We start from the raw sequence: 22,462 nt of genomic DNA, 5'->3' as shown, positions 1-22,462 counted from the left end.
ATGATATCAATTACACCAATTCAGAAGATCTATTGCAAATTAGAATCTATTTTAGAAACAGTCTAGTCTTGATTGTTTTGACACAAATAAATTAAAACTAAATTAAATTTTAAATTGAATTAAGAATATAAATAATCTCAATCTACTGCTGGCATCTATGTTAACTAAAACTAAATTAACCTTTACTCTATAAGCACAAGATTCAAAACAAGACTAGTTTCGTCATAAGTTTATTCACGATGTTGATTAATGAGCTTCCAGATGATTGTTTACTCACCATTTTTGATTATTTAAATAACTTGGATGATTTAATAAACTGCTATAAAGGTAAGTACCAATCATGTTTTATACTTTAACAGAAAAAAACATATAATCTATTGAAAATTTCCTTAACTTCAGCGATAATCACTATTTGCATCTAGTCAAATATTTGATTTTTTAGCTTTATTGACCAAATGAACTCTTATATGAGTCAACTAGCTTCTGACTCTGACAAGTATTACTCGAATGAAAATTTACTAATCTAATAACATTCTTACATTGTATTGCAGTTTGTATCAAATGGAGCTATTTCATTTCTAAGCGAACCAAAAAAGTTAAATATTTGTTGGGTAAGATTCAAATTTGTTTCAATACATTCTTAGTGCTTATTCTAATTGTGATCAATTTCTGATTGAATCTCTATATATTTTCAGAAGGTTATCCGGAAAATGGTGATTGTGTTTCTTATCGAGGAACCGAACCGATTGATGGAACTTATCTAAGCACATTATTTCCGAATTTAAAAGTGGGTTGATATGATTAATTCAAATTCATTTCGATTGCTCATTTTATGTTCATTTTCTTATTCTTTTTATCCATCTTATCAACTTAGATTGCTGAAATTTCTGAAAAATTTGATAGAAAAGTAAAACGCGAAGATATTGTTACATTGCTCAAAAATCAAAAATCTCTGAAAGGATTAACTGGTGGATATCATAAAACACCATCCGAATATTGCGATAACCTAGAAATGTTATCATTCGATTTATTTAAGTCAAGCATGCAACATAATGGTTCCAGTATAAAACAATTGTGCCAAGTTTATCATTTCGCTAGATTCCACAGATACGCACATTGTTTCCCAAATATTGAAAGAATTAACATGCAAAATGCTGAATCTCACCACTACGGGGTTCCTGTATTGGAAAAGGTTAAAATAGTTGAATTGTGCTTAGTTCCTTGGGATGGCGCAGACCTAGATTATTGCTCCAAGTTCATGGATTCATGTCCAAATTTACAAAGTGCATATCTTGTCACTGATCCTGATCACTTGTTTGTTGATGAAACAATAAAACATGAATGTTTGCAAGATCTAGCTATAGAGTTTGTAAGTATCAATTCGATTTTGAATTACATTGCTTTTTGGAAATAAATTCATTCGACCTTTTTATGATTGAAAGCATCAAGGTTATGTTACTACATGAAAGGGTCATCTGTTCAAAATTTGTCAACATAAACTAATTGATATTATATTTACAGGATTTATTTAAAAAAACCGACTGGGATAATTTAAAAAGATTCCTAACAAAATATCCGAATCTCAAACATCTTAGATTCAAGAAAATATGGTACTTGAAAGATGAACACATCGAGCAATTAGTTTACATATAACCCAATTTGGTTCTATTTGATGTTCATGAATGTACTGAAGTGAGATTATAAGAAGTTTGCTTGTCGGAGATCCAGATGTTGGTAAAGATGAAATTATAAACAGTTTGGACTCGAATATATCTTCCTCTGATTACGAACACCATTTTTCTGCATCCAAATCTACCCAAATTTTTCTCGATGGCAAAGGGATTCGCCTTCAATTATGGGATGCTTCTGGACAAGGACGATTTCCAATAATAATGCGTTCATATTCGAGAGGTGCTCAAGGAATCCTTTACGTGTATGATATAACCAATAAATGGTCATTCTCTGGTCTTAAAAGGTGGCTTCGTGAGGTTGAAGAGCATGCACCTGGAGTGCCCAAGATTCTCATTGGTAATCGACTTCATTTAGCGTATCAACGGCAAGTTAACGAACACTCAGCTGAAACTTACGCTCAACGTTACAACATGTCATTCTTTGAAGTTAGCCCTTTATGTAATTATAATATTAGAGAATCATTTGCAGAACTTTCTCGCGTGGTTCTTCTTCGCAATGGAATGGAAAATGTCTGGAGGCATAATTCAGTTCTTTCCTTAACAGAGCTTTGCTGTAGATCTATCGTTTCATGTACCACTGTTTACGGAGTTGAACAGTTACCTTTGCCTCCAAAATTGAAATTTCACATCAAGTCGTATTCATCATTGACAAGCTACACCATGAAATCTGCCAGATCACCTCATTCACCTTCTCACAAATATAAAGAGCTTAACAGTACGCTTCGTCGGAAAGCAAAAGCCCTTTCCTCATGTGACACAAATAAATCTCCTTCATCAAATAAACTTGATTTACAGAATCACCATTACAACCCTCATATTCATCACCCATTTCACTCAACGTTGATTATTACCGGAAAAATTGTGTGATTTCCTAGTCCACTATTAAACAAGAGCAAAAATTTGTTAATTTCTAAATCATATTTTGCAGAATTATTAATTCTTATGAAATTTTTTCTCACTGCTTTCGTTCAGTAATCAACATAAAAAAATTTAAGAAAATTAAAAGTCAGCGAAATGAGAAACACGAAAATTAGCATTATTTTACCAGCATATAAAATTTTAAGAAAGATCGTTCGAAATCATGGCGAACGAAGTACAATTTATTCACATTTCACGATTTGCCATTCTATTCATTTTGAAGCCTCTACAATCTAAAAAAGTTATCTACCGCTTCTTAATTTGATATGAAAGTTCCGTTTCTTTAATCACAGAGACAACTTTTTAAATTAGACAATAGATAATATTGGTGTGTATCTGGTTTTCAATAATCACTAGACAACAAAACGGTTCAGGCGATATTTAAGAAAGAAAATTTCCATGAAATCAAATGCATGAAAAATTTTCTGTCGTTTAGTGTACAATTGAGGCCAATCTGATTTGATTTCACGCCGATTCCCATTCCAGTAAAATTTGGTTGATCTTCCATTTCGTTCAAAATAATTTTGGATATAATTGGCAGCTCTTACAGCGATTCCATGAACTCCGCGAATATCAAATATAACCAGATCGGGTAAAATGTCAAGCAACTGCTTGATTTGTTCATCTTCTATGCGACGTAGATTCCTCAACGCAAGATGTTTGAGATTCGGATATTTCATAAGAGCTCTTTTCAGATCGTCCCAGATTTGGCCATAATATTCCTATAAGTATAAAATCAATTAGTTTATGCGGACGAACAGACGACCCTTTCAGCCTGACAAAACCTAACACTCTTGATTGCAATCTTTAATAGATCTAATAAATTTGTGTATTCCTCAAATATTTTTCACATTTCGAATTCAATTAATACTTACGCAATGTATCACTAAATCTTGCAAACATTCGTGTTTTAATGTTTCATCAACAAGCACAGTTGTAGAAATCATGGTAATACGGGCACTTTGTAAATTCGGACATAAATCCATAAACTGGAAACCGTAAAAAGTCGTACCAAGATTGATAACATTTGAGTGCATTACAACTACTTTGAGCTTTTCCAATACTGGACCATTGAGGTAACTGTCTGAGGATGCAAGATGGATTTTTATAAGTGAATATTTCTGAAGAAAATACAATGTATTTATATAATCACCATTAAAGATAATTTGTAGTCTTTCAAGATTTGGCAAATATTGCGCGTCTCTTTTGAAATCATTTAGAGTATAATGATAAATATGCAATTGTTTTAGACTGGAACAATTTCGTAGAAATTTCTGAGAAATTACTTGTTGAAATAATTTCCATTTTTACTTACCATTAGTTAGAACGCCTGGCTCAATACGATTCGTGGCTAGCATTTCAAGTTTATCGCAACATTCTTCCATTGCTACACATGAAGTGATCATTCCTTTCAAAGGCTCATGTTTTCTGACAAATGCAGCAATATCTTCAGATTTTACTTCTCTTTGGAATCTATTAGAAAATTTAGCAATCTGAGTTAAAAAAACAAATAAGAAAATTAATATTCAATGAAAAATTAAAAAAGAGATTTGATTAACAAAATCAACTTACTATTAAATTTGGAAATAATGAGCTCAAACCGGCTACATCAATCAGGTCTCTGTCTCTATAATAAACATAATCAGGTGAATAATTACGTAAACGAGCACGATAATCTGAAAATAAAAATTTCTTCGATTAGTAAATTTATCAAAATGTGAATAAACCTTCATGAAAATTTGAATTCTTACCTCTAAAATATTTAACTTTTTTAGCTCGTTTAGCAATTAAATGACTCCATTTAAGACACACTGCAATGAAATTTTTATTGATTGACTAAAATTTAGTGTTGATTTGCTCAATCATTATTCAATTGCCTTCATAAACAACACAACAACATTTAATCTGTAAAAAAATTCAAACACTGCGCCTCAACAGTCTGATGATTGAGTGTTGTTATGATTACAAGATAACAAAAAAATGTTTCATTCAGATAAAACTTTATGATAATACTCATAGTAGGTACCGAAGCTAACCTGGGCTGGCTAAAAACTGTAAAAATTTGTTTGCAACTGACTGAAAGCTAAGCTAACTTGCTAATATTGAAATATAATGATTTATGTATTTACTGTCATCTACCAGATAATGTCACTAGATTAATAGACTTGCTGTGCACATAAGCTATTCCCAGGTAGTGACATTATCTGGTAGATGACAGTAAATGTATGATTTTAAAAATATCATATCACGATTTCATATCAAAAAACATGATTCATAATTACCTTTAAAACAGGCTATTAAATAATACAGGTTATTGAGTTGGTCAAAAATGGCGAGCAAACAATCGTCGGGAAGTTCATTGATCAACATTTTAAAATAAATATTAATAACTTAAGATTTCACTTGGATCTGGTGATTTTGAACAAAAGGGTAGAAGACAAAGAGTGAAGTGTTGTACAGTGATCTCGCTCTTAAGTTTCTTCTGATTGGACCGGCTGTCTACCAGCCTACGGCTTTTACTGGCGCCGCGTGTCCCTAGTTACCTTCAAACGGCAGTAGTTACTAGGCAACTTAAGGCTAGAAAAAGAGACCTTCTTCTCTGTCTCTTTCTATTTCTCTTTATTTTTCAGTACAGTAGGGCCTCTCTTCTTGTTAGTCTAAAGATATGAGCTAAAATTTCGCTAGGATGCTAAAGCATTATACGTACAAACAGAGCAAAAACAAAAAGTAAAAAAACACAAGAAGCAAGGCTGAAAGCGTTAGACTAAGAGAGAGTGTTGATTTTTGAAAACTTCATACTCATTAATATATTTGTTATTAATATTCATTACCTCGGAAGCCCATTCGAAGAGTTTCAGCTTAAACTCTATTACTCATCCACTTTATTTCGCGATCTGTTTCTTTAGTAAATATTGTCCAACTTCTAATCTAAAGACATAAACACCTTCAATTCTGTACATAAACAGACATCTCTTTTGCAAAAATAATTATATTTTCCGGTGACCATGAAAAGTTGTATCAAACTAATGACTTCGATCAAAAATCTGTAAATAACTGCTAATGGAGATCGAACTTTTACCTTTGACCTCGATTTTCTCGGAAATTATCGATCATAAAAACTTTTCAATTGAATAGATAAACTTTCAATTTTATCTTCAATAGTCGTGAAAAAATTTATTTATCTAGAAAGAAGTTATTAGGCTATTATACTGCAGAATTATCGAGAAAACTTGAATGTAAACAAAAATATTGTATCATTGAGATTGGTATCGATATACACCAGCTTCACTAAAGAGGCGCATAAGTTATAATAATTTTTGATTTTTGATTTTCTACTCTTCGACAAATGGCCTAATTAAGCATCTTACGTATAGTAGATGGCGTTTATCAAAAATTAATTTATCTTTTAACCTGATATAAGACTCAAAAATGAAATATTGTTGCATCTTTAATCTTTGTCTTTTATCCTTTTGATTAAAATCACCAGACTCAAGTGAAAACTTTAGTTAAAAATATTTATTTTAAAATGTTAATCAATGAACTTCCCGACGATTGTTTGCTCGCCATTTATGATCAATTCAGTAACCTATCAGTTCTGTATTATTTAATTAGGTAATTATGAATCATGTTTTTTGAAATGAAAATCGTTTACAGCGTAAGTCACAAAAATCGACCCAGTCGAAAAAGTAAAATGCAAATAAAAATTTCATTGCAGTGTTTCTTAAATGGAGTCATTTAATTGAGCAGATTATTTCCAAATTTAATAGTAAGTTGATTTTGTTAATCAAATCTCTTTTTTAATTTTTCATTGAATATTAATTTTCTTATTTGTTTTTTCAACTCAGATTGCTGAATTTTCTAATAGATTCCAAAGAGAAGTAAAATCTGAAGATATTGCTGCATTTGTCAGAAAACATGAGCCTTTGAAAGGAATGATCACTTCATGTGTAGCAATGGAAGAATGTTGCGATAAACTTGAAATGCTAGCCACGAATCGTATTGAGCCAGGCGTTCTAACTAATGGTAAGTAAAAATGGAAATTATTTCAACAAGTAATTTCTCAGAAATTTCTACGAAATTGTTCCAGTCTAAAACAATTGCATATTTATCATTATACTCTAAATGATTTCAAAAGAGACGCGCAATATTTGCCAAATCTTGAAAGACTACAAATTATCTTTAATGGTGATTATATAAATATTTTCTTCAGAAAGGTTCACTTATAAAAATCCATCTTGCATCCTCAGACAGTTACCTCAATGGTTCAGTATTGGTTTCTTGATTCCTAGTGATTATTGAAAACCAGATACACACCAATATTATCTATTGTCTAATTTAAAAAGTTGTCTCTGTGATTAAAGAAACGGAACTTTCATATCAAATTAAGAAGCGGTAGATAACTTTTTTAGATTGTAGAGGCTTCAAAATGAATAGAATGGCAAATCGTGAAATGTGAATAAATTGTACTTCGTTCGCCATGATTTCGAACGATCTTTCTTAAAATTTTATATGCTGGTAAAATAATGCTAATTTTCGTGTTTCTCATTTCGCTGACTTTTAATTTTCTTAAATTTTTTTATGTTGATTACTGAACGAAAGCAGTGAGAAAAAATTTCATAAGAATTAATAATTCTGCAAAATATGATTTAGAAATTAACAAATTTTTGCTCTTGTTTAATAGTGGACTAGGAAATCACACAATTTTTCCGATAATAATCAACGTTGAGTGAAATGGGTGATGAATATGAGTGTTGTAATGGTGATTTTGTAAATGAAGTCTATTTGATGACGGAGATTTATTTGTGTCACATGAGCTTTTGCTTTCTGACGAAGCGTATTGTTAAGCTTTTTATATTTGTGAGAAGGTGAATGAGGTGATCTGGCAGATTTCCTGGTGTGGCTTGTCAATGATGAATACGATTTGATGTAAAACTTCAATTTTTGAGGCAAAGGTAATTTTTCAACTCCGTAAACAGTGGTACACGAAACGATAGATCTACAGCAAAGTTCTGTTAAGGAAAGAACTGAACTATGCCTCCAGACATTAACTGTCTAACATTCACTACTCTGTCTGGGTTTTACAGAAAAGGGTCATCAGGGTGAATCAGTTTAACCTGAGTACTATGAAAAAAATCCTTACCTCAAGTGAAAGTCCTAACTAAGAACTATTTTTATACAAAATTCTGAACTAATCCATCGTTTTTACGCTCAAGTAGTCAATATCGTTGGATTCAAAGTTGATCTGAGAGTTACAGGTCATCTAAAATGCAGTTTTTCGCTAAGCTTCGATTTGGTCATAAAGCTTATCGTATTTAACCAAGTCCTAATGCTTTTTGCCAACATCCCACTGTCAATGATACTTTGGCTAATCGTGTAATATCTGGAACTGTTGTGCTTAAAAATAATATAGAAGAGTTTACAGAAACTGGAGTTATATTCGAAGAAACTTATGAGATATCTTTTCAATACTTCCGAACTTTACAAAACAGTTTTCCCACCAAAAACCTCTTATCCACATTGATGAATGCATTCAAGCTCCTTTGCAGACACGAAAGTTGATTAATGTATCCACTAAATCAAATGACAATTTGTGAATGGCTAGAATAGAGATCGAATTCAAACTCTTCGAATAACGTTAGGCCTCCACAGTCACAGAGTAACAAATATATTGATAAATACATTTATGTGGTTTTCAATCGTCAATAGGAATCAAGAAATATGGAAGGTCTAAAAAATCTTTGAGAAAACAATGTTTCATGAAATTAAAGCCTTGACTAATTATTTCTTGCTTAGAGGACAACAGAGGCCAATCTGAGTCGATTTCATTGTAATTGCCATTGAAGTAAAACTTGATTGTTCGTCCATATCGTTTACAATAATCCTGGACATACTTAGCAGCTTTACAACTGACACTTAGACATCCACAAACATCAAGTAGCACTAAATTGGGTAAAATATGAACCAGTTGCTTGATATGCTCATCTGTTATGCTAAATTGTCTCCACAACGCAAGGTGTTTGAGATTCGGATATTTCATCAGCAATCTTTTCAAATCATTCCAGTCGATTGATCTGGGATTAAAAATACTACGCTTAGTATCTGCTATCTCCTGAAAATGTAAAAACAATTAGTTTGTATAAATTAATTTTACTTATTATTAAATTAATTAGTTGAATGATACTTACAGCAGATATAACTAAATCTTGCAAACTTTCGTGTTTTAATGTTCCATCAAAAAACAAGCGTCTAGAATTCGTGATGAAATGTGCACTTTGTAGATTTGGACATGAATCCATGAACTGGAAAGCATAAGAAGCTTCGTTTCCAAGAAACAATGTAGTCATGAAGGCAAATTCAGCTATTTTAAGCTTTTCCAATACTGGACCATCGTACATGGAGTCTCTGCCACAACAATTAAAAACATTTATGCGTTCAAGATTTGGGAACAAATGTGCGTCTTTCTTGAATCTATTCAAACTTTCCACTCGGAACAATTGTTTTACACTGGAACTTTCATGTTGAATGTTTGGCTCAAATAAATCACAGGATACCTTTTTGAGTTGAAAACGATATTTTCTTATTAGTCCATGATGTGAGTTGATTGATCCTTGCGAAGGTTCTTGATTTCTGGCCAATGCAAAATTATGTTTGCGTTTTTCCTCTTGCTCGAGTTTATAAGAAATCTAATATAATAATGTAATAAAGAAAATAAATTCAGCAATTAAGTTGATAAGATGAATAACGAAATGAATACAAAATGAACAATCAAAATTAAAATGAATTAATCATATCAACTAACTATTAAATTTGGAAATTCTGTGCTTAAATAAGTTCCATCGATCAGTTTAATATCTCGATAATAGACACAATCATCATACTCCGGGTAAAGATCTGAAAATATAAATTGATCAAAATAAGAATAAATACTAACAATTTAACAAAACATTTGAATCTTACCAAGCAAATATTTAACTTTTTTGGTTCTCTGAGCAATTAAATGACTCCATTTGACACACACTGAAATAAAAATGTTATCGAATTACTAAAATTTCAGTTGATTTGCTCAATAATTATCCAATTTCCTCTATAATTTCAACAATCTAAGAGAAAATTTTAAAAATATTCAAGAACTATCCTTCAACAGTCAGATAATGCATTGATTTAATGGCCATAAGATACCAAAAGATGCTTCTATTAAGATGAAACTTTTATATTTTTATAATATAAAATAATACTTGTCAGTGTCAGAAGTTATTTGACTTTTATAAGGGCCGTTACTCGAAGTCATAATCTTATTGACTCATTAGATTTCAACCGGCCACTTCAGCTAGCACAGCAAATAGTTGACTAGATCGACTTAAAATTGAAATTATCAATGAAGTTATGGAAAATTTCAATGGATTAGATGATTTTTAGAATAAAGCAAATATAATTGGTAATTACCTTTATAGCAGTTTATTAAATCATCCAAGTAATTCACATAATCAAAAATGGTGAGTAAACAATCATCTGGAAGCTCATTAATCAACATTGTACAATAAAATTATGGCAAAAAGTAGTTGTGTCTTGAATCTTGTGCTTGTAGATTCTACAATTAAAAAACGGAAAAATAGTTAATTGTGATTTACTAAATTTGATTGGTTATTAGAATGTATGATTCAATTTTAATTCACATAGATGTCAGCAGTATATTGAGATTATTTGTGTTTATTTGTTATTGAAAATTTCAAAAAAAATATCATGGTTTGAATATCTAAATATGAGGTTTCAATAATCAAGAGGAACTAAGAAATGTGGAAGGTTATCAAAATGTTTAAGAAAACAATGTTTCATGAAATCGAAACCTCGACTAATTTTTTCTCGTTTAGTGGACAACTGAGGCCAATCTGTTCCTATTTCATGGTGATTTCCTTCGAAGTAAAATTTGATTGATCTTCCATATCTTTTACAATGACTTTGAACATAATCAGCAGCTCTTTCAGTGACTCCATAACAATCACAAACATTTAGTAGCACTAAATTGGGTAAAATGTGAGCCAATTGCTTGATATGTTCATCTTCTATGCGACGTAGATTCCTCAACGCAAGATGTTTGAGATTCGGATATTTCATGAGCAATCTTTTCAAATCATTCCAGTTGTTTTGGTCACTACAAACCTGTAAATATAAAATCAATTAGTTTATATGGATAAATTTTGAACAGATTACCCTTCCGTGTTGAAGTAACCTAAACTTGTTGACTATAATCTAAAAATGATCAAATAAATTTGCATATTCCGAAAATGTTTTCAAAAAAATCAAGTAGATTTAAAATCCAATTAATACTTACATAATCTATAACTAAATCTTGTAAACATTCGTGTCTTATTGTTTCATCAACAAACAATGGATTATCATTCAGCAAAATATACGCACTTTGCAAATTTGGACATGAATCCATGAACTTGAGAGCATAACAAATGCCATGAGGATATGGTGAGAACAGTTCAAATATTTTGAGCTTTTCCAAAACTGGACCATTGTAAAGATCGTATTCGTAATCACAGTGCACATTTAGTCTTTCAAGATTTGGGAAATAATGGACGTCTTTTTGGAATCTATCTATACTTGTACATCTGTACAATTGTTTTATGCTGGAACCATTATGTTGACTGCTTGAATTGAATAAATCGAAGGATACCATTTCGAGGTTATCGCAATATTCGGATAGTGCTTCATGATATCGCCCAGTTAATCCTTTCAGAGATTTTTGATTTTTGAGCAATGCAACAATATCTTCGCGTTTAACTTTTCCACCAAATTTATAAGAAATTTCAGCAATCTAAGTTGATAAGATGGATAAAAAGAATAAGAAAAAGAATACAAAATGAGCAATCGAAATGAATTTGAATTAATCATATTAACCCACTTTTAAATTCGGAAATAATGTGCTTAGACAAGTTCCATCAATCGGTTCGGTTCCTTGATAAAAAACACAATTACCATTCTTGGGATTGCCTCCTAAAAATATAAATTAATTAATCAGAATATTAATCACAATGAGAATAGGTACTAAGAGTCAAAACAAAGAGTCTTACCAAGCAAATATTTAACTTTTTTAGCTCGTTTAGCAATTAAATGACTCCACTTGATGCACACTGCAATAAAAATGTTATCGAATTACTAAAATTACATTTGATTTGCTCAATAATTATCCAATTTCCTTCACAATTCTAACAATCTACAAAACATTTGTAAAGATATTAAAGAACTACGCTTCAACAGTCAGATAATGCATTGATTTAATGGTCATGTGATGTTTCTTTTCAGATTAAACTTTTAAATCTTTATAATAATGCTTGTCAGAGTCAGAAGCTAGTTGACTCATATAAGAGTTTATTTGTTTAATAAAGCTAAAATATCGAATATTTGACTAGATTTATTTAGCAAATTGTGAGCATCGCTGAAGGTATGGAAAATTTTATGGATATTTTATGTGATTGTTATGATAAAGAAAAAACATGATTGATACTTACCTTTAAAGCAGTTTACTAAATCATCCAAGTAATCCAAATAATCAAAAACGGCAAGCAAACAATCATCTGGAAGTTCATTAATCAACATTGTAAATAAACTTATAGCAAAACTATAGTTTTTGTGCTAATCGTGAGATTTTAGTTTGAATGGATAGTTAATTTTAGTTGACATAGATGTCAGCAGTAGATTGAGATAATTTGCATTTTGAATTAAATTAGATTTACTTTAGTTTTTTGTTTCTCATTCGTGTTTTAAATTACTTTTGAATACTACATGAACCTGGTGCATCAAATAATTTGATTTTCATTTGTTTCAGTCAATATTATAGGCTGTCTGATTATTAAGAATCGGTCGAAATGAAAATTTTTCAGAGCCTGGAGAGAAAGTGAATTCAACTAATTATCTTAATCTACTACTGATATCTATGTGAATTACAGGGAGAAACATTATTAAATGATACAATCTGGTAATCAATCAGATCTAGTAATTCACCCAAAGAGTAAAGATTCCTCTACTCTTTGATAAGTCACCATTAAATCTTTTCCATTTTCTCTACGGTCACCAGAGTCAAGGAAAAATTGTAGTTAACATTATTTTATTTTACAATGTTGATCAATGAACTTCCAGATGATTGTTTGCTCACCATATTTGATAATTTGAGTTGCTTGAGAGATTTAATAAACTGCTATAAAGGTAAGTACCAATCATGTTTTTTTAATCATAAAATTTTTATATTTCCATTGGTAGGGGCGTTTTTACGAAAAATCAACACTCGGCAAAGTTAGTCGGTAGTTTGAGCGAATATATAACCATTTTGAACTTATCAGGAGCATATTCAACATAATTATAGCCGTTTTCGAGAAACCATGCAACTTCAAAGTGAACGCGAAATCGTATTCAACTGTTAAGACGAAACTTAGTTTTTAAATGTCCCTTTAAAAAATTTAATTCAATAAGCTGTCGATGTGACATGACACGCACCTTCTGCTCACCTTTCGAAGTCAATCTAGTTTACGATTTGCAGAAAGAGTCTCGCATCGATCAACTAGCTTCGAACCCTTAGTATTGTTAATGATAATTTATAATTAAATTTTAATCTGAATGAAACATATTTCTTACCTTGTGATCTTTACATCATTCAATCATCTGACTGTCGAGGCGCAGCATTTTTAGATGTTATGTTGGGTTGTCTCTGAGGCAATTGAATAATCAAATGTGTTTATTAATTCGAGTATTTCATTTAAGTGTGTAATAAATGGAGCCATTTAATTGCTAAGCGAACTGAAAAAGTTAAATATTTTATGAGTAAGATCCAAATTTGCACTAATTCGCATTCTCACTGTAATCAATTTGTTAATTGCTGGTTATTTTTTCTTGATGAAAACCATGTTAAAAACTAAAAAATAAAATAAAATCTGGTTCTGCTGCTGAACTTTGAAAGTGATTTCATCTAAAACCTTCAGAAAATCAGAGAAATCTTTTAATTACACGAATGCTAGTTCTTATGTCCCTAAAAGTTCATCAGGTCGTAACTCTTAACTCGAAAGTCAAAGATTTGGCACTTATAAATCATCCAACAATTAACTAAAAAAAAATACTTCCCTCCACAATACTTTTGAATACTGTGTTCCAACCACCCTGAACATGATTCTTTCAAGAATCTGAGCTCCTAGAAAACTTTAGTATCTTTTGTTGCTGTTGTCAAACCATGGTCATAATTTGGCTTTAGAACTCATTACCACCATATTGACGTAAAAATGACTGACCATGACTGAAGTTTTTTCGCTGAGAAACTTTTCCTGACAATCGTAACTAATGTGAATTTATTTAAATTAACCAAAACTAACTCTTTGATTTTCTCCCGATTTAGCTGAGCTCATAACACACAATGTGTACAAGACAGACCTGGACATTGCCCAGACAATCTCTCAACAACAGAATCCTCATACAGAATCACTTGGAATGGAATGCAGTTAAATTTTTGAATTTAATCCAAATGCTCACTAGACTGGTATAATATTAACACCCTCATAAAGACATCTCATCACAATATACAGCTAATGTTTATTGTAATTTTATTTAATACACCAGTTTCATGCATAAGTTAATCTTTGATGAGCGCCGTCTACTATACTACTAATGGACTAATTAAGCATCTTACGTATAGTAGATGGCGTTTATCAAAAATGAAATATTGTTGCAACACTTAACTCTTTGTCTTTACTCTTTTCTCAAAAATCACCAGACTCAAGTGAACTTGTAGTTATAAACTATTAATTTATTTAACAATGTTGATCAACGAACTTCCAGATGATTGTTTACTCGCCATTTTTGATTATGTGAATTATCTGCGTGATTTAATAAACTGCGATAAAGGTAATTATGAATATTGTTTCTTTGTATTTCCATTGAAAGTGGCATGTCACGAAAAATTGACTCTCGTCAAATTGTAAATAGACCTCAATTATGTCGATGATTTGCTCAGCAAATTTTGCTGTATTGACGAGAGAGAGTCTCGCATAAGTCAATAAGTTTCGCGCTCTGAGTATCAAAAGTTGCATCCGAATGAAACATCTGACTGGTGTGGCGCAATATTTGAATATTTTTACAGATGTTGAGTGATGTTGTTTCGGTTCTGAAAGCAATTGGATAATGATTGAGCAAATCAATAACAAATTTAGTAATTCTTTAAAAATTTCATTGCAGTGTGTACTAAATGGCGTTATTTAATTGCTAAGCGAAATAAAAAAGTTAAATATTTGTTAGGTAAGTTTCAAGTTTTCATTCATGCTTATTCTCAATATGATAAATTTATTAATAGCTTAAATTTATATTTTCAGAGGATCCCCATCAGAAACCGGATTCTGTTCTTTATAGCGAAGATGATTCTGATGCATCAGAATCAGATGATGTTCATTATAAGGCAGAAGATTCTGATTCTGATTATGATGATGATGATGATCCTCCTCGTGATTATGATTTTCATGATTATTCATCAGATTGTGTTTATTATGTGGAAAGAGATTCGATTGATGGCACCGTTCTCAGCACATTATTTCCAAATTTGACAGTAAGTTGATATTTTTAATCAAATACCTTTTTGCATTTTTCATTGAATTTTAATATTCTTATTTATCTTTATCTTCTAGATTGCTGAATATTCGAATAGATTCATAGAGAAAGTAGATTATGAAAATATCGTTTCATTTATCAGGAATCATAAACCTTTGAAAGGAATAATCAAATGGCTGCATAGACCAATAGAAAAACATTGTGATAAACTCGAAATGCTATCCGCCTTTTATATACATCGCAGCATTATACAAAAGGTTTCGAGTATAAAACAATTGCACCTTCAGTCTTGTTCTCTAGCTGATTTCAAAAGAGATGCTCATTATTTGCCAAATCTTGAAAGACTACATACTAGGGATGAAGGTAATTATATAAATATTTTGGTCTAAAATGTTTGTAATGAAAATCTATTGTTCAGCCCCATGCAGATACTACGATGGTCCAGTATTGGAAAAGCTTAAAATTTTTGAGCTGGATTTTTCATCTTCTTGTGTGACAGACATTTGTTATTGTTTCCAGTTCATGGATTCATGTCCAAATTTACAAAGTGCCTACATTTTCTTGGGTGCTAATCGATTTTATGTCGATGAAACAATCAAACACCAATGTTTACAAGATTTGGTTATAGTTTTTGTGAGTATTAATTCAATTTGAGATGAAATGTCTTCTTTGTGAATATTAAATTCCATTCAGATATATCTTATATTAAAATAATCAGGGTCAGGTTGTGTCAACAAGGAAAGGTCATCTGTTCAAAATTATCAATATAAACTAATTTATTTTATAATTACAGGCTGATCCTCCCCGAACCGACTGGAATGATTTAAAAAGATTGTTTATGAAGTATCCGAATCTCAAACATCTTGGGTTGAGGGACGCAAGTAACCTAAATGATGAACACATAAAGCAATTACTTCACATTTTACCCAATTTAGTGCTGTTTCAGGCTGATGTATGTGAGGAAATCACTGAAAGAGCTGCTCATTATGTTCAAGATTATTGTAAAAGACATGGACGATCAATCGAATTTTATTTCAATGAGAATTCCTATGAAATCGAGTATGATTGGCCTCAGTTGTCCACTAAACAAGAAAAAATTAGTCGAGGCTTTGATTTCATGAAACATTGTTTTCTTAAAAATTATTGGGATCTTCCACATTTCTTGATTCCTATTGAATACTGAAAATCACATAACTAATACTTAATAATATATTTTTGACTTTGGAAGCCCATTCGAAGCTTGAAATTTTTCTCCTTTCTTTTATCAATTATAATAATGTATTTTCTGGTGGACTTTAAAAGTTAAATCAGGCAAATGACTTTCATTAAAAAATCTCTTTGCGATCGAAGTTTAAACTCCAACCTAACTTTTCATATGAAAATGTGTCTTTACTACAAATGACAGTTTATTTTCGCTTGTTCATTGGTACAAAAAGGGATGCTTAGTTCGCACATTCCCGGTGATGAAATAAATTTAGCATTTTAATTTTGTGTTTAAAGGAAAATAGATAGAGGAAAGGTGCAGGATGAGAGGTGGGTTTGTTTTGGATTGAGTATTTGGTGTTGACCGAGGCTGACAAATTATCTCAATCTACCGCTAAAATATTTCAAAATGTTGACCAGTGAACTTCCCAATGTTTATTTGTCCCCATTTTTGAATATATGAATAACCTGGATGATTTAATAAACGGCTACAGAGGTAATTACAAATCATGTTTATTGTGTACAATGAAGATCTTCTGTTTCCATTGGAAGTGGTCTTTAACATGTTCAGCAGCCCTTTGCGTCACATTACATTCACGAACATCAAATAGAACCAAATCGGGTAAAATGTAAACCAATTGCTCGATGTGTTCATCTTTTTTGCACGTAATTTCCGTATATGTTTATATTCGGATATTTCATAAAAAAATCTTGCTAAATCATTCCAGTCGATTTGAGGATGGTCGAATACATTTTATTGATAAAAAAATGGGCTTCCGAGGTATAAAAATAACAAATAAATTAATAAGTATGCGGTTCTCAATAATCAATAGGAATCAAGAAATAGGGAAGGGCATCGAAATATTTAAGAAAACAATGTTTCATGAAATCAAAGCCTAGACTAAACTCTTCATCTTCAGTGGACAACTGAGGCCATTCTGATGCGATTTGATTGTAGGCATCGTCATCATTGAAGTAAAACTTGATTGATCTTCCATACCGTTTACAATAATTTTCAACATAATCAGCAGCCCTTTGAGTGACTCTAGGAGAATCATGAATATGCAAAAGTACTAATTCGGGTAAAATGTGAACCAATTGCTCGATATGTTCATCGTACATCCACAGTCTGTCCAACCTAAGATGTTTAAGATTCGGATACTTAATAAACAATCTTTTTAAATCATTCCAGTCGATTCGAGAAGAGCCAATCTGTAAATATGAAATAAACAGTTTATATTGACAAATTTTGAACAGATAACCTTTCCATATTGTAGATTAACCTTGTTGATTATAATCATAAATTATGATATTCGGAAAATATTTTTTCAAAAAAGACATTGTATTTCAAATGAAATTAATACTTACATAAGATAAAACTAAATCTTGCAAGCACTCGAGTTTCAAGTTTCCATCAACAAAAAAGTGATGATATTTTGTGTAAATATGTGCACTTTGTAAATTTGGACATGAATCCATGAACTGGAAAGCATAACAAATCTCATCAGGAGACGACAAGTCAAGTTCAGCTATTTTGAGCTTTTCAAAAACTGGCCCTTTGTTGAGATGATGAACACCTGTGGATGAACGATTTATTTTCATCAGCAATCATTACTCAAAATATTTATCTAATCACCTCTGCTCTAATACGTAGTTTTTCCAGATTCGGGAAATAATGAGCAACTCTTTTGAAATCATCTAGAGTAACATTCCCAATGTACAATTGTCTCATATTGGAACCATTTTGTAGGATATCTGGCTCAATATGATGGGTGCTTAGCATTTCGAGTTTATCACAATATTTTTCTATTGGAACATCAAGGAAATTGATTATTCCCTTCAACGATTCATGATTTCTGACAAATGAACCAACTTTTTCAGCATCTTTTGCTTTCATGCATTTAGAAAAAAATGTTTTATCATCTCCATTCGAATTCTCAAAAACCTAAGAAAAAAATTAACATTCAATGAAATATCCATAATGATATTTAATTAATAACTTACTATTATGTTTGGAAATAATGTGCTCAGAGTGGTCTCATCAATCAAATCTAGTCCTTCATAAAAAACATAATCAGATGCGTAGATAGGACATTCTGCAAATAGGAATTTTTGCAATTAATAAATTGATCGAAATGAGAATAAGAATTGGTGAAACTTTGAATCTTACCCATCAAGTATTTAACTTTTTTAGTTCGCTTAACAATTAAATAGCTCCATTTGATACACACTGAAATGAAAAAGCTAATTTATTATTGATTTAGTGTTTTTGCTCAATCATTATTCAATTGCCACAGAACCAACAAAACTTAATCTGTAAAAATATTCAAATACTGCGCTTCAACAGTCAGATGATTGAGTGTTGTTATGATCACAGGATAACAAAAAATGTTTCATTCAGATAAAACTTTCATTATAATACTCGAAGTCATAATCTTATTGACTCATCAGATTTCACCCGGCCACTTCAGCTAGCACAGCAAATAGTTGACTAGATCGACTTAAAATTGAAATTATCAATGAAGTTATGGAAAATTTCAATGGATAGATGATTTTTAGAATAAAGAAAATATAATTGGTAATTACCTTTATAGCAGTTCACTAAATCATCCAAGTAACTCAAATAATCAAAAATGGTGAGTAAACAATAATCTGGAAGTTCATTAATCAACATTGTAAGATCTAATTATAGCGAAAACTAGTTCTGTCTTGAATCTTGTGCTTGTAGATTCTGTATTGTTATAAAACGGAAAAAGAGTTAAATGTGAATCCCTAAATTTGATTGATCATTAGAATGCATAATTTAATTTTAATTCACATAGATGTCAGCAGTATATTGAGATAATTTGTATGATTCATTTCATCTCCACTTAATTTCATCTGATGTTCATTCTTTCGCCTCAACGGCAATTCTTTAGATTAGACGATGCATTTTATTCACTAAAAAAATGGCATAAAGTGTTACAAAAATAGAGATTGAATACAGACTCTTCGAATGGGCTTCGAGATAAAGAGTAACAAATATACTTTGTATTCATTTACAAAGACTTCTCTCAAGATCAAAAAATAGATTTAATTCACTGAAAAACTGGATATAAGAGATCGCGAAATAAAGTCATGGAAGTTTAAAGACTAATTTCAAGCTCTTGGATTGGGCTTCGAGTTGAAATGACAAATGTATTATTGAGTATGTGGTTTTCAATCGTCAATAGGAACCAAGAAAAATGGAAGGTCATCAAAATCTTTAAGAAAGCAATGTTTCAAGAAATCAAAGCCTCGACTAATCTTTTCTGCTTTAGTAGATAAATGAGGCCAATCTAATCCTATTTCACCGTCATTATCATCGAAGTAAAACCTGATTGGTCTTCCATATCTTCCATAGTAACTTTTAACATAACAAGCAGCTCCTTCAGTGACAGCAACACATCCACGAACATCGAATAGTACTAAATTGGGTAAAATGGGAACCAATTGCTTGATATGTTCATCTGTTATGTTCAGTTGTTTCCACAATGCAAGATGTTTGAGATTCGGATATTTCATAAGCAAGCTGCTTAAATCATTCCACTCGAAGTCATCATTATTACACTGTAAATAAAAAATCAATTAGTTTATATGGAGTAATTTTGAACAAATGACCCTTCCATGATAACGTAACCTAATCGTGTTGATTTTAATCTGGAATAGATCGAATAAAATTGTCTATTTCATTAAAATTAATACTCACAAAATCTATAACTAGATCTTGTAAAGATCCGTGTTTTAATGTTTCATCTGTAATCCATCGACCATTTATGGAAATATGTGCACTTTGTAAAGTTGGACATGAATCCATAAATTGGAAACCATAATTAATATCTGTAGCATAACGTAATGAACAACCCAGCTCAACAATTTTAAGCTTTTCCAATACTGGACCATAGTAGTAACTGTATGGGACTGGACAATAGATTTTCATTAGCAAACATTTTAGACCAAAATATTTATATAATTACCTTCATTATTAGTAATATGTAGTCTTTCAAGGTTTGGAAAGTGAGATAAATTTACTTCGCGAGTATTCGTCCCAACGTACAACTGTTTTATGCTGGGACCATTTCGCATATCGTACGCCATAATATGATCACCGGCTATCATTTCAAGTACACCACAATAGCCTTCAATTTGTTCATCGGAGAAATTGATTATTCCTCTCAAAATTCCTTGGCTTCTTATAAATGCAATAATAACTTCGCGTTCTACTTTTATTCGAAATTCGTATGAAATTTCAGCAATCTGAGTGGAAAAAACAAATAAGAAAATTAATATTCAATGAAAAATTGAAAAAGAGATTTGATTAACAATATCAACTTAATATTAAATTTGGAAATAGTGTGCTCAATTAAATGACTCCATATAAGAAACACTGCACTGAAATTTTTATTGAATTACTGAAAGTGTTTATTTTCTCAATCATTATTCAATTCCCTCAAAACAACACAACAGGACTTGGCATCTGTAAAATATTCAAATACTGCGCCTCAACAGTCAGAAGATTGAGTGATGTAATGGTCATAAAATACCAAAAGATATTTCAAACAGACGAAACTTTTGCAATGAATTATTATCATCACTACTCAAGATCCGAAGCTACGAGAATTAATAATCTGCTCATAATTTAGAAAATTGTCGACCAGGTAGACTTTAAAAATTTTGACCAACGTCGAAGGCATGCAAATGGGTGCGTGTCACGAAGAATCGACTCTCGTCAAATTGGAAATCGTGTTTCGTCTTATTAAAAGTTTCTTTGGGTCACAATCGCGCTTTAAGCTCGCGCCACTTTTTTATTGTTTCTCTTAGACTGGCTATGATACTTCTAAATCTGCTTCTAGTTTATCTTCTGATTAAGCTCAAAATGGGTTTTATTCAAAGTCTAAGCTTAAACTAAAGTATTATAAGGAGTCAGAAAATGCACAATCGTATCGATTTAACTCGAGAGCCACTCAACTTATCCTTTTCAAACATAGTAATGAGTAGATATGATTGAGACATATTTTCATTTGACGAGGGTCGATTTTTGTGACGCAGCTGAATTGGAAATTTATGTTCCGTATTATCAAAAGTGCAGTAGGAAGTCAACTTACAGTTAAATTTCGAAATAATCTTCTAAGACAGGTTCCTTCAATTGGGTCTTCTCTTTCATAATAAACACAATCCGATGAATAATCATAAGGAAATTTTTTCACCCCATTACCAGCAGCGTCTTCTTCGTCACCATCAGCAAATTCAGCAGCGTCTTCTTCGTCACCATCAGCAAATTCAGCAGAGTCTTCTTCGTCACCATGAACACAATCGTGTGGATCATTAGGATGCTCTGAAAAAAGAAATTTGTGTAGTTAAGAAATTGATCAAAATGAGAATAAGAATCAATGAAAATTCGAAATCTTACCAATCAAATATTTAACTTTTATTGCTCGCGTAACAATTGCATCTCTCCATTTAGTACAAACTGTAATAAAAGATTAATTGAATTAATTTAGTGTTGCTTTGCTCAGTCATTATCCAATTGATTCAGAACCAAGACAAAATCACTTAACATCTGTAAAAATATTCAAATACTGCACCTCACCAAGAAACAATATTCATAATTACCTTTAAAGCAGTTTATTAAATCTTTCAGGTTATTAATATGATCAAAAATGGCGACCAAACATTCGGCGGGAAGTTCATTGATCAACATTTTACAATAAGTAATTTAACTACAGTTTTCACTTGAATATAGTAATTGCAAAGGAAAGGGTAAAGACAAAGAGTAAAATGTTGCAACAATATTTCATTTTTGAGTCTTACATTAGGTTCATAGATAAATTAATTTTTGATAAACGCCATCTACTATACGCAAGATGTTTAATTAGCCCATTGGTAGTATAGTAGACGGCGCTTATCAAAGATTAACCTATGCATCTCTTCAATGAAGATCAAAGAGTAGTACTCTTTGGTGAAGCTGGTGTATATCGATACCAATCTCAATGATACTTATCGATACTTTTTACAATATTTTTGCTTCCATTCAGTTTTCTCGA

The 22,462-nt window shown here is 31.3% G+C and overlaps 6 protein-coding genes and 1 pseudogene across 7 annotated transcripts; 3 read left to right on the top strand and 4 right to left on the bottom strand.

Moving 5' to 3' along the window:
* The first annotated feature begins 224 nt into the window (after nt 1-224).
* On the top strand, nt 225-1,715 carry LOC149094966 (uncharacterized). Its single transcript, XM_089266469.1, has 5 exons — nt 225-327; nt 552-611; nt 696-787; nt 875-1,369; nt 1,522-1,715. Exons 1-5 carry the CDS (start codon nt 240-242, stop codon nt 1,651-1,653), a joined length of 867 nt encoding a protein of 288 aa, XP_089122595.1. The 5' UTR covers nt 225-239; the 3' UTR covers nt 1,654-1,715.
* A 46-nt stretch (nt 1,716-1,761) lies between these two features.
* Nucleotides 1,762-2,578, top strand: LOC149094965 (ras-related protein Rab-40C pseudogene; annotated as a pseudogene).
* Nucleotides 2,579-2,590: 12 nt separating this feature from the next.
* Nucleotides 2,591-5,060, bottom strand: LOC149094964 (uncharacterized). The gene is made up of 6 exons (XM_089266467.1): nt 4,892-5,060; nt 4,361-4,420; nt 4,182-4,285; nt 3,925-4,102; nt 3,485-3,693; nt 2,591-3,331 (listed from the first exon to the last, which is right to left on the bottom strand). The coding sequence occupies exons 1-6, from the start codon at nt 4,977-4,979 to the stop codon at nt 2,963-2,965; spliced, it is 1,008 nt and encodes a 335-aa protein (XP_089122593.1). The 5' UTR covers nt 4,980-5,060; the 3' UTR covers nt 2,591-2,962.
* A 3,198-nt stretch (nt 5,061-8,258) lies between these two features.
* LOC107361498 (uncharacterized) lies at nt 8,259-10,259 on the bottom strand. The gene is made up of 5 exons (XM_089266465.1): nt 10,053-10,259; nt 9,567-9,626; nt 9,409-9,500; nt 8,795-9,292; nt 8,259-8,718 (listed from the first exon to the last, which is right to left on the bottom strand). Exons 1-5 carry the CDS (start codon nt 10,138-10,140, stop codon nt 8,302-8,304), a joined length of 1,155 nt encoding a protein of 384 aa, XP_089122591.1. The 5' UTR covers nt 10,141-10,259; the 3' UTR covers nt 8,259-8,301.
* A 41-nt stretch (nt 10,260-10,300) lies between these two features.
* Nucleotides 10,301-12,283, bottom strand: LOC112538795 (uncharacterized). The gene is made up of 5 exons (XM_089266466.1): nt 12,125-12,283; nt 11,687-11,746; nt 11,518-11,609; nt 10,939-11,430; nt 10,301-10,766 (listed from the first exon to the last, which is right to left on the bottom strand). Exons 1-5 carry the CDS (start codon nt 12,210-12,212, stop codon nt 10,377-10,379), a joined length of 1,122 nt encoding a protein of 373 aa, XP_089122592.1. The 5' UTR covers nt 12,213-12,283; the 3' UTR covers nt 10,301-10,376.
* A 2,075-nt stretch (nt 12,284-14,358) lies between these two features.
* Nucleotides 14,359-16,546, top strand: LOC107370577 (uncharacterized). The gene is made up of 6 exons (XM_025162583.2): nt 14,359-14,501; nt 14,832-14,891; nt 14,966-15,195; nt 15,275-15,560; nt 15,616-15,830; nt 15,991-16,546. Exons 1-6 carry the CDS (start codon nt 14,414-14,416, stop codon nt 16,378-16,380), a joined length of 1,269 nt encoding a protein of 422 aa, XP_025018351.2. The 5' UTR covers nt 14,359-14,413; the 3' UTR covers nt 16,381-16,546.
* A 586-nt stretch (nt 16,547-17,132) lies between these two features.
* LOC107370532 (uncharacterized) lies at nt 17,133-22,321 on the bottom strand. 2 transcript variants are annotated; one of them, XM_089266464.1, is made up of 11 exons: nt 22,032-22,321; nt 21,829-21,888; nt 21,524-21,753; nt 20,396-20,675; nt 20,128-20,339; nt 18,987-19,988; nt 18,571-18,644; nt 18,405-18,496; nt 18,037-18,345; nt 17,769-17,977; nt 17,133-17,612 (listed from the first exon to the last, which is right to left on the bottom strand). In XM_089266464.1, the coding sequence occupies exons 1-6, from the start codon at nt 22,117-22,119 to the stop codon at nt 19,599-19,601; spliced, it is 1,260 nt and encodes a 419-aa protein (XP_089122590.1). In that variant the 5' UTR covers nt 22,120-22,321; the 3' UTR covers nt 17,133-17,612; nt 17,769-17,977; nt 18,037-18,345; nt 18,405-18,496; nt 18,571-18,644; nt 18,987-19,598. The 2 variants fall into 2 exon arrangements, with proteins under 2 accessions (XP_089122590.1, XP_089122589.1); XM_089266463.1 differs by having other exon boundaries at nt 18,571-18,630.
* Nucleotides 22,322-22,462: the final 141 nt, after the last annotated feature.

The sequence above is a fragment of the Tetranychus urticae genome, chromosome 1 (assembly GCF_039701765.1).
Source record: "Tetranychus urticae isolate SD_2017Ah chromosome 1, NJAU_TeUrti_SD_1.0, whole genome shotgun sequence".
In the NCBI taxonomy this organism is placed as follows: domain Eukaryota; kingdom Metazoa; phylum Arthropoda; class Arachnida; order Trombidiformes; family Tetranychidae; genus Tetranychus; species Tetranychus urticae.
This window is presented reverse-complemented; position numbering and strand designations above follow the sequence as displayed.

Bases quoted from the DNA above. Each gene is read 5' to 3' on its own strand.
- LOC107370577 (XM_025162583.2), top strand. From the start codon at position 14,414: ATGTTGATCAACGAACTTCCAGATGATTGTTTACTCGCCATTTTTGAT. The intron at 14,502-14,831 runs GTAATTATGAAT...ATTTCATTGCAG, and splicing joins TTTAATAAACTGCGATAAAG to TGTGTACTAAATGGCGTTAT. The intron at 15,196-15,274 runs GTAAGTTGATAT...TTTATCTTCTAG, and splicing joins CATTATTTCCAAATTTGACA to ATTGCTGAATATTCGAATAG.
- LOC149094966 (XM_089266469.1), top strand. From the start codon at position 240: ATGTTGATTAATGAGCTTCCAGATGATTGTTTACTCACCATTTTTGAT. The intron at 612-695 runs GTAAGATTCAAA...ATATATTTTCAG, and splicing joins AAAAGTTAAATATTTGTTGG to AAGGTTATCCGGAAAATGGT. The intron at 1,370-1,521 runs GTAAGTATCAAT...TTATATTTACAG, and splicing joins AAGATCTAGCTATAGAGTTT to GATTTATTTAAAAAAACCGA.
- LOC149094964 (XM_089266467.1), bottom strand. From the start codon at position 4,979: ATGTTGATCAATGAACTTCCCGACGATTGTTTGCTCGCCATTTTTGAC. The intron at 4,103-4,181 runs GTAAGTTGATTT...TTTTTAACTCAG, and splicing joins CATTATTTCCAAATTTAATA to ATTGCTAAATTTTCTAATAG. The intron at 3,694-3,924 runs GTAAGTAAAAAT...TTGCATCCTCAG, and splicing joins GCCAGGCGTTCTAACTAATG to ACAGTTACCTCAATGGTCCA.
- LOC107361498 (XM_089266465.1), bottom strand. From the start codon at position 10,140: ATGTTGATTAATGAGCTTCCAGATGATTGTTTACTCACCATTTTTGAT. The intron at 9,627-10,052 runs GTAATTACCAAT...TTTTTATTTCAG, and splicing joins TTTAATAAACTGCTATAAAG to TGTGTGTCAAATGGAGTCAT. The intron at 9,501-9,566 runs GTAAGATTCAAA...TTATATTTTCAG, and splicing joins AAAAGTTAAATATTTGCTTG to ATCTTTACCCGGAGTATGAT.
- LOC107370532 (XM_089266464.1), bottom strand. From the start codon at position 22,119: ATGTTGATCAATGAACTTCCCGCCGAATGTTTGGTCGCCATTTTTGAT. The intron at 21,754-21,828 runs GTAAGATTTCGA...TTCTTTTTTCAG, and splicing joins AAAAGTTAAATATTTGATTG to AGCATCCTAATGATCCACAC. The intron at 20,340-20,395 runs GTAATTATATAA...TCTATTGTCCAG, and splicing joins ACATATTACTAATAATGAAG to TCCCATACAGTTACTACTAT.
- LOC112538795 (XM_089266466.1), bottom strand. From the start codon at position 12,212: ATGTTGATTAATGAACTTCCAGATGATTGTTTGCTTGCCGTTTTTGAT. The intron at 11,610-11,686 runs GTAAGACTCTTT...TTATATTTTTAG, and splicing joins AAAAGTTAAATATTTGCTTG to GAGGCAATCCCAAGAATGGT. The intron at 10,767-10,938 runs GTAAGTATTAAT...TTATATTTACAG, and splicing joins AAGATTTAGTTATAGATTAT to GTTTGTAGTGACCAAAACAA.